The sequence below is a fragment of the Pteropus vampyrus genome, unplaced genomic scaffold (genome assembly GCF_000151845.1).
Source record: "Pteropus vampyrus isolate Shadow unplaced genomic scaffold, Pvam_2.0 Scaffold5, whole genome shotgun sequence".
Lineage (NCBI taxonomy): Eukaryota > Metazoa > Chordata > Mammalia > Chiroptera > Pteropodidae > Pteropus > Pteropus vampyrus.
Window position 1 is genome coordinate 8500796 of NW_011888786.1, and position 10173 is coordinate 8510968.

The 10173-nt window shown below is 33.9% G+C and overlaps 1 protein-coding gene and 1 pseudogene across 3 annotated transcripts in view; both read left to right on the top strand.

Moving 5' to 3' along the window:
* Nucleotides 1-10173, top strand: part of ANAPC4 (anaphase promoting complex subunit 4) — a 38152-nt gene that overhangs the window by 5220 nt on the left and 22759 nt on the right. For 2 of the 3 annotated variants that reach the window (XM_011365365.2, XM_023534150.1), the window contains 10 exons: nt 3003-3077; nt 3206-3232; nt 3326-3370; nt 4025-4109; nt 4769-4873; nt 6561-6644; nt 7771-7857; nt 8270-8334; nt 8977-9019; nt 9131-9207. In XM_011365365.2, the coding sequence (XP_011363667.1) occupies nt 3003-3077; nt 3206-3232; nt 3326-3370; nt 4025-4109; nt 4769-4873; nt 6561-6644; nt 7771-7857; nt 8270-8334; nt 8977-9019; nt 9131-9207 (693 nt within the window). Of the gene's footprint in view, nt 1-1201; nt 1359-3002; nt 3078-3205; nt 3233-3325; nt 3371-4024; nt 4110-4768; nt 4874-6560; nt 6645-7770; nt 7858-8269; nt 8335-8976; nt 9020-9130; nt 9208-10173 lie in introns of those variants that run through there. The other variant, XM_023534156.1, reaches the window with a different exon arrangement.
* LOC111743939 lies at nt 2119-2236 on the top strand (annotated as a pseudogene).

Sequence of the window (10173 nt, forward strand, 5' to 3'; positions counted from 1 at the left end):
GATGTCCTTTATTTCGTAGCTTGTTAATGTTGTAGCTCGCTATGACTATGACTCTAACAACTAAATTCTCTTCTCCCATGTGTTGTTTTTGCAGCGACAGTTATATGAACTATCATATACATATAGTCAGTACAGTAAAATGTTTTAAATCATAGCTTAGAGTTCATCTGTATCATTGGTGCTTTATGAAAAAAAAAGCTGAATTGTTTTTTGTAAAATATGTATTCCTCATTGTATAACTTTTTTTCTATATAAATAAGTCTGTAAAAATGCCCTGAAAGCCTGTCATTTACAGATAGCTATTTCTACCTGTACTCATTTTGCTCTGCTCTTGTTTTATCTTATTTTTTAAAAGTATGTGTAAAACTAGAGGACTTTTGTAAGTAACATCTTGAGATCTTACAGTATTCATCTAAAAACACCAGGATCTCAAAAATAAATCACGAAAGTCAGTGTGTGAAAATGTATTTAAGTAGATGATATTTTTACCACTAAAAAATATGTCTTGTATTTTTGGACAGTAAAAAAGGTTTTATTAGGTATTGGTTATTTCAGGATTGCTTTAAATTGTTTGGAAGAGGAGGAAACCTGCATTGCCGTACATCTAGCCAAGTTGCATGTATTGGTACATAGTGAAACGCAGCCCTCTATTTAGAAATTCTTAAATTTGATTGTCAGGAAGATGGTAATGACTTACATAGAGAAACTGTACTTGATAATTGAGTCACAGCGAAAGGAAAAGGACTCATTAGTATCTGATGGCTTTGTTTTCTATGAAGAGTTAGAAACAAAAAAAAAGGGTGGGGGGGACTTTCCAAGAACCAAGCAGATGGAATGCTGCTTATCTTTTGGGCATGTTTACGGGACCAATGTGTCTTGGTGATACGCTGTTGTTTATTAGTTGGGACCTGTTTTGTATTTTCTGCTTGGCAGCTGGGTTCCAGTCTAGAGGCTTTGATGTGTAAGATGTTAAGTGCAGTACACAGAAAGTAGTAGAGCGTTCATGAAAGTTTGAGCATTTGGATGTAAGCTTAGATAATGGCGTAACTACCTGCAATGGTATCTGTTAGGTTTTAAAATATTATTTACAGGAAGAATTTTTAGGTTAAATGAGTTCTGTGATCTCAGTGTATTTAAAATAGTAAAACCGGGCAAGAAGTAAAATACCCATTTATTTTTCTCAAACATTTCACTAATTTATTCTGATTATTTCTTCTTGTTTTAGTTTTGGCCTTTGCTCTTGCTGACACCAAGAAAATTGTTTTGTGTGATGTAGAAAAACCTGAAAGCTTGCACTCCTTTTCTGTGGAGGCTCCAGTTTCTTGTATGCATTGGATGGAAGTCACTGTAGAAAGCAGGTAAAGTAATTGAAAGAGAAAAACTTCAGTTTTCACGATAGGATGGCGTTCATGAAATATTCATTTTCTAAAATGGATACTTAGTATCTTTATATTGAGTATGTGTATATTGCATTTAACTTTTAGTTTCAAGATAAAAATTTTTAATACTTGGTAAGTTTTTTTTCAGTAATGCCTAAATGGCCAAGTTGTTTCTTTTCTTTTTAGTTATTTTTGTAGTTTATATCATTAATTTTTACTATCACGTAATAATTAAAATTACTAATTAGCAAATTGAGGTTCTGGTCACCATGTGTTTTGTCTAAAGCTTTGTGGTTTGTGTGTGCGCGCGCGTGTGCCTTAGTAAATATTTTTAGAGTACAAAAAGTGCTAATTTGAGTATTCTGTATTGATGCTGCACAGGTTCTTTCTGTGTCCATGGTCCCAATAGTTTCCTTGTTTTTCGAAAATAATTTTGCCTTTTATCTGTGTAGTAATATACCAGGTTTGCAGTAAAGGTGACCTAAAAGATCAGTGGGTTTAGGTAATACTAAAAATATACATTTCTTTTTTGAGGAAATATGATAATTTTCTTTCCATTACCTTTTCCCTTCTAATTGAATTTTAGGTTAATATCAAATGAATTTATAATAAATTCTGAATATTAATTGACAACTTCCCTAAGGAGGGGCCTGTAAAGAATTGGATCACAAGAATCTAGCCTGGATTTTGAAATTCATTGTAGATAAAGCAGTTAATCAATATCAAATAATCAAGGATTGTCTATGGCCATGCCTCTTGAACACACCCAATCTCATCTGATCTTGGAAGCTAAGCAGGTTTGGGCATGCTTAGTACTTGGATGGGAGACCATCTAGGAATACCGGGTGCTGTAGGCGTGAAATAAATAAATAAGAATAATCAAGGGTTGCAAATGGTCATGTGAACTTAGGAAAAGTTAGAGGAGCAGTGTTCACTATGTAATTTCCATCCCAGACAAGTTACCTGCTAAGTGTATTTTTAACACTTTCTACGAATAATTTAGTAGTTTAGAAATGTTATGTGGAGATTCCAGGGTCTCTTGAGACATGTAGTTTGTGGTAAAGTGGGAAAAAATGCTTGCCATGTCATCCCTTTTTCACCTTCTCACTCATTTATTTCCAACCTTAGTTGGAGGTAGGATTGAGAAAAAATAGGAGATGAGTAAGTCTTTTTCAAAATGCATGGTGTCATCTTATATACCTGCTGGGCTGTCATATCCACAAATGTATGTAAGCCATAGAACCCATATTAAATGATAAGTGTTCTTTAAAATTACTCTCGGTACGCATATGTTTAGTGATGGTTCTTAGAGTTAAGAAATCAAATTCTCAGTATCTCATGCTCAATACAAATGAATATATTTCATATGCTGAGATAATTGTTTATTAATACTTGTTCCTCTAAATGTAAAGTGAGTAGGCTGGGTTTTTTTTTCCAGAAATAAAGCCCATTGTATGTATTTCTTGTTTGTGACTATTATGACTATTTTACAATGGTAACATATATGTGGCATCTCTTGACTTGCTAAGGTATAGTATGTAAAATTGGGCATTTAAAAAAATTAATATTTTTTACTAGAGAAGTAAAATCTTTGGAGTTTTGATACTTTTTTTTCCTTTTTAGTGTTCTAACATCCTTTTATAATGCTGAAGATGAATCAAATCTTCTCTTACCTAAGCTACCTACATTGCCCAAAAAGTAAGTATCAGAATTAATTTTATTGGTGTTAATCTTGCAGATTTCTCTTATACAGTGACAGTTCTTTTCTGGTTTAAAAAAATATATTTTTATTAACACTTTTTACCCCAATCTCTGTTTTTCTCTAGTTATAGCAACACCTCAAAAATATTTAGGTAAGGTGTGCCTTTTTTGTTTTCAAGTAAGATAATCTTATATTATTTGAAAGATATAGTTTAAAAATAACCTAATTTATTTTTATATTTTAGTGAAGAAAATTCTGATGAAATTATTAAGCTTTTGGGAGATGTCAGGTAAATTTTGCAGATCTCTTAAATAATAGGTCTCATTTATTAAAGTTGATACTTGATATTTGCGGCAGTTTTCAGAGTTTCAAGGGCAGTTAGTTCCTTTATTTGTCATGTTGTTTTATTGCTGACAACCCCTGAACAAAATACAGACATTAATATCTATTTGTTTTTATTATATGGTCTTTGATTGTGTTAAGTTTAATAATATTATAATGTACCTTCGTTTATTTCAAGAAGTAAAGGAAGATTGAAGTACTAGAGTTTATAAAATTTAAATTTAAATATTCAATTCCTTAAGCCCTTTTAATATATTTAGCATCAGAGCCGTGATAAAATTAATGGTACTTTGTATAAGCTGGAAAAAGGATTGTTTTGTTAGTAACAGTATATAAATGCAATCCTTGTTAAAACAATGTATTTTTATTTTGCTGTAAACAGATGTTTTTAGGCTAGAGAAAATTTCATGTTGTTCCTTTGGAAAAATGGAATAAGCCTGATGTGATTGCATATTGGGTGTTAGTGAATTTGTTCGATGTTTCATTTCCCCATGGGGGTACTTTAGCATTCAGATTGTCTGAGAGCAGAAACTATTTACATCTTGGTTTAAGAACTGCATCTTCACTGTTGTCCTCAGCTTCTTGCATTATTTTTAATTAGGCTTAATATTCTTGTCCTTGGAGGAAGCTCTGGTTTTATTGAACTTTATGCTTATGGAATGTTCAAAATTGCTCGAGTCACAGGGGTAAGTTTTTCTTTAATATTTTCCATATCGTTTCTGTTAGAATATAGCAGCTAAAGGATCTGTGGGAAAGGAATAAACACTTTATTTTTCTCAGTTTCAGTTGTTAGAATTATTTGTTCTTAAATATTAAAAGGATAATTTTCTTACTAAGATAAAATAGTAGTGTTCTGTCTATGAAGATCTGTGGCTATTAGTGGAATTAGTCAAGTTTTTTTTCTTAACAAAAAGGTTGATAGGATACACTTGATTATGATTTAATGCTGTTCTAGCGTTATGGTGAGTAAGATCTACACTTCATGATTAGAATGTGATGGAAGTCATCAGAAACAATCTTCTGCTAGTGCCGAGTCTCCCATGGTTGCTAATAAGTGTTGATCTTCTCTATAGCTTTTTGTTGTTGTTTTCGCCATAGCTTTTTCATCATCTTCTTCTAGAGAGGTAGAAAATATTGTAGGCTCTGTGGAATTTGTCGGTTCCCCAACACTTGATTTTGGACCCTTGATATGGGGATGGGGAGGTGTGACCTTGCAGCTAGGTGGATGCATACCTTCATTGGCTATAAACTGCTTTTTAGAGCTCTGGAGTTTGCGTCCTGTATTGTAAGCAGATGCATTATAGCAATAGTACTAAATATACTGGGGAATTTGACTCTCTTACAGATTGTTGGTACTTGTCTTGCATTGTGTTTATCAAGTGATTTGAAATCATTATCAGTGGTCACAGAGGTTTCTGCCAGTGGTGCTTCAGAAGTTTCATACTTTCAGGTGAGTATCGAAACCTGATAGCAGAGAATATATATATATATTTTAAAGATTTTATAGGTTTTTATTATCCATATCGGTCTAATGGTCATTAAATCTAAAAGTAAAAAAATTGCCTTTCAGCTTCTAAATCTTATTTACAGAATTTTATTATAATGAGTACCTGCATTATTATTTCCATGGCTCAGTATAGTTTTTCATAAAAAGTGTTTTGATGGTCTATTAATGACCATATTTATATGGTTGCTATACCAGTTCATCTATGTACCAAGTGTTTTCTTCAGGCTCTGACCCTAATTGTAATAAAAGCTAATATTTATTTTTCATTATGTGCCAAGAACTGAGTGATTCAGTACAATTCGTTTAAATCCTCACAGCAACCTCATAGGTAGGCACTGTTATCCCTATTTTACATAGACATAAATGGGCACATGGGAGACTGGGCCTTTTTACAGAATTAGAAAGGGATGCTGAGAGTCTCGCTCCAGAGTTGGTGCTCTTAACCAGCATGTTGCCTCTGGTGTCAGATGATCAGTTAATGTGGGAAAAACCTTTTTCAAGTGTCGTTTTTATGTAGATTGTGGAAACAGGGTTCCCTAGTGTATTTAGATCGTAGCCTTGCCTTCAGGAAAATCTTCCCCAAATTTTCATCTCAAATAACCCAGCCACTTAGTCTGGTATACATGAACTCTCAAGCAAAGGTAGAACAAAAAGGATACAAGATGCAATGTGCCTGTGATGCCTTCCAACGTTCATTGTATTCAGAGCATCATAGAACTCTTGACTTCCTGATTGACTGGAATAGTTGTTCATATTTGCTCTTCATCTTAAACTTCTGTAAAACTGTGATTTCCAGGATTGCATTTGGTGCTATAACAAAGTGATTCACTATTTCTTTGAAGCTAATAATGAGTATTTTTTAATAACAGCTTTATTGAGATATGTCATATATCATTGTACTGGATATTCAATTTGTATTTATTAATAGCCTATAATTCCTTTAAAAATTTTACATGTATTTGTGATCATTTTTTGAATTTCTCATAATAGTGTTGCAAAGTAGATTATTACATTTATTTTAGCTATATAGAGGGGATTGCTAATCTAGGGAGGGTGATTTGTGTACAGTTAAACATGGCAGGTTAGAAAATTCTAAGGTTATGTTCAGTTAGTCTCAAAACTTATGCACAAAGGGAGCAGAATTCTGACAGTCTTTCTAATATGTAGTTAGACCTTGACTTTTCTAAATTATAGGTCTTTTTATTTTTGAGCTGGAAGGAACTGCTTTGCTATTAAGTTTTTAAAATTTCTTTTTCTAATTGAGGTATAATTGACATGTAACATTAATTTCAAGTATATAATGTAATTTGATATTTGTAGACACTATGAAATGATCACCACAATAACTCTAGTTATTATCCGTCACCATATGAGTTACACGAATATATATAAATATGTATGTGTGTTTGTGTATACACATAATTTTGTGATGAGAACTTCTAAGATTTACTCTTGATAACTTTAAAACATGATTTAAAATATTATTGACTAGAGTCACTATGCTGTACATTAAGTCCCTGTGACTTATTTATTTTATAACTGGAAGTTTGTACCAGAGAGGAACTGATTTATCTTTAAAAGATGTATGTGCATTTGTATGTGACTCACTTTTATTATTTTGATTTTACAGCTCGAAACCAATCTGTTGTACTCTTTTTTACCTGAAGTAACTCGGATGGCCAGAAAGTTTACTCACATTTCAGCTCTTTTACAGGTATTTATTTATAGCTTGTTTTATGTGAACATTTACTATTAGTTTCTAATGTTCTATAATTGGAAACTTGAAAACTTTATTTTGTAAAGCTAACTATCTATGGTAGAGGTGTCTAGTCTGATAGGTAATTTTATAATGTCCATTAAAGTAAGAAAAAGAAATTTAATTGACAGTCTACTCCCACCAATTTCTGCTTCTCCAAAAGAAAAGAAAAAGTAGTTTAAAACTTGTCAAATATTTTTATAAATAAAATAACATTTGGAATTTTTAAAGTTTTATTGCAAAGAAAGTATTAAGGAAAATAGTCATATCAGTTAGTTTTTGTGCATAATAAACCCAACCTAAATTAGCTCATGATTCTTTAGGTTGGTGTCTTAGTCTGCAGTTTGGGCTGGGTTCAGCTGGAAGGTTCTATTGATCTGGGCCAGGTTCAGCTAATCTCGGCTGGGCTCGGTCTTGCATCAGTAGTCAGCTGACTTAAGTGTCCCTTAGCTGTGATGGCTTTGTCTAGGCTCCACATCCCTCATTTCCCAGCAGGCTGGCCCAGGCTCGTTCATGAAGTGGTGGCAGCAGCAGAGGTGTCAAGAGTGTAGGTGGAAATATCCAAAGCCTTTTGAGGCCTTGGACTCACAGTGTCGCTTCTGCTTTGTGTTGGTCACAGCAAGAACTAGGCCAGCCCAGATTCAGGGACTGGAGAAATTATCTCCGAGTCTGGATAGAGGAGCTACAAAGAATTGTGGCCCTTTTTTTTTTTTTTAAAGTCTACCACAGTCACTAATTTACTTGATGTCATAGATTTCTGGAGATCAGTATCTTTTTGAAGGGCCTGTTTGAAAATTGAATAGCTGACCAAACCAGCATTTTGACAGTTTATGTAAAACATATCTTATATATAGAAAGCTGAAGATATCTATTTTACCAAATAAAAACTTAAGAATGTTTGATAGTTAAGTGATTATCATATGTTAGCTATGGTCTTCTCTTTCTGGAGCTTAACTGAGTTAAAGTGATTGAAAATAATTTCTGGATTTCTCTGAGAAAATTGACAGTAAGAGGCATATATTATTTAGTTAGCATATTGATTTAAATATTTTTTACTATATTAATATTTTCTTCTTGTTAATAGTATATAAACCTATCACTGACATGTATGTGTGAAGCATGGGAAGAAATACTAATGCAGATGGATTCTCGTCTCACCAAGTTTGTGCAGGTAATGTAACAGGTTTCCCATGGATGGGCTTAAAGGCTGCATGATGTCCTTATATACTGCATGAGCTACATGAGAGAAATCGGTCTGATTTGTAAAAGGTTAAGATCATGATTTCTTTCAGCGACCTTGGTCTAACTTTAAGCTATTTTCTCAAAAGATAAAGTACTCTCTTGCCACTGGTACAAACTCAGGTGGGGACAGGACTGTGAAGTGGAGCAGCGGGGCTTGGGGAGTAAGGGTGGGTGTTGGGAGAGCTGACTGGCTGTTTTCTCGTAACCGATTCTCAGATCATCAGTTGAAATACGGATTTGAGGGACGGTTGAGGAAAAGGAAAGGAGTTGTGCTCTTGTAATTTTGAATAAATATGATTTTCATTTAAGAAATTCATATCATGATTATCCATTTTGTCTAGGAAAAGAACACAACTACATCAGTGCAAGATGAATTCATGCACTTGCTGTTGTGGGGGAAAGCTAGGTAATGAATTCATGATACGTGCTTTTGCTTTTCCCTTTTCTAATATTTCAAAAGTTACTCATATTTATCATAAACAAAATAGAAAATTTAGGTGCACAAGAACAAAAATAATATGTATTTTTCTACGGTTTTCTATGTACTTTTTTAAGTAAATGCGATCATTTTGTGTGTGTATAATATACATGTATTTTTTATATAGCCAAATCAGTCTTTTTCTTTGTAGTATCTTCCCTAGCATTCTTGAAAAGACATTTCCCATCTTAAGAGTGTTTATAGATTGATCTGTATTTTCATCTAGAGTTTTTTAGTGGTTTATGTTTTATTCCATGTACATGTTCCAGATGCGATTTATTTGGTTCTGTGCTGTGGAAGGCTGCTTTTTGTGTAGATGTTTAGGTACTTGCCCAGTGGGGAGTGTCACACCTCCTCCCTTCTTTGACGTGCCCTTGGGCACACAGGACACTCTCCCTACGCTTTGGCCTGTTCCCTTTGTGAGTGCAGCAGAACCCGAATTTTTGTTGGGCTATTTCTTTTAGTTTATTTTGTTTAAAAATTTTGTTTATACTTTGAAATTTAAAGTTCAAAGCGATGTGTTCACATTTTGGATAGAAAACTAAAAATGCTTTTTTTTTTTCATTGTAGCGCTGAACTTCAGACCCTCTTAATGAACCAGTTAACAGTAAAGGTACGGTGAAAGTGTCTTTGTATTTACAGGGCTATGAACACATTCTTAATTTTTTTAGAATGGTGTATAGTATATTGCTTGTATACTAAATATATTTCTTCTCTTAATTAGGGCTTAAAAAAGCTTGGACAGTCTATAGAGTCATCATATTCCAGTATACAAAAATTGGTTATAAGTCACTTACAGAGGTATGAAAGCGATGTAGAATTTTTTTGGTATTGCATTTACATGTCATTGTCATTGGTCATGTTTCTTCAGCCTTCACTTCATCATTCGACATTCTCTTTTTGAGCCTTTTTCTAGCTAAAATTATTGCATTGGCACTTGATGGGAATTTCGAAGTACCCAAGATTTAAAGAATCAATTATGGTAATACTACTTTATAAAATAATTTTTAACATCTTTTCACCAGGTTATGCCCTGTCTGGGCTTTTTTCTCACCCAGACAACCAAGAGGTACATTTTGAATAGGGCATACACCCTCTTTTGAGCGGTGAAATTAAATATGTTTGTATATCATTTTGCAGTTTACAAAACATGTTATGTATTTTTGTGTTTAACACCTTGGCAAGGTGTTGGTTATGGTTATCTTTATTTTATACAAGAGGAGACAAGTTCAGAATGGTTATATGACTGGCCCAGAGTTACTAAGTGTCAGAGCCAAGACTCTTCTCCGAGATTGTTGAATCTCATGCTGTTTCTCGCCAGATACCTCATTGAAGTAATTGTCAGATGGATGCTCAGTGTTTGACTTAAATTTTGACAAATTTGTTTACGCTGAGTCCCCTAACCCTTAGCTCCATTACCTCTCCCTCTGATCGCTTCAGCCTTGTCTTCCCCAGTCTGCACTGTGCCCCTTAAATGTGTTCTCCACTGTGGATCTGGTCATGTTGCTCTAACTCAAAATCTTCTAGTGCCTTTCCATTACTCTTAGGCCCACGACCTTTCATGGCCTTTAGCATACCTGCCTCTTGGCTTCACCCACGCTCATGGCCTTCTCAAACTTGGCATTTTTTTCTCCTACCTAGGGTTTTTGTGTATCACTTTTGCTTTCTAGAATACTCCCATCATGCTCTTCACTTGTACTCAGATATTACTTGTTCAGAGAGGTTTTCCCTGCTCCCCCAAATTATACTGGGTTCTTCTATTGGGCC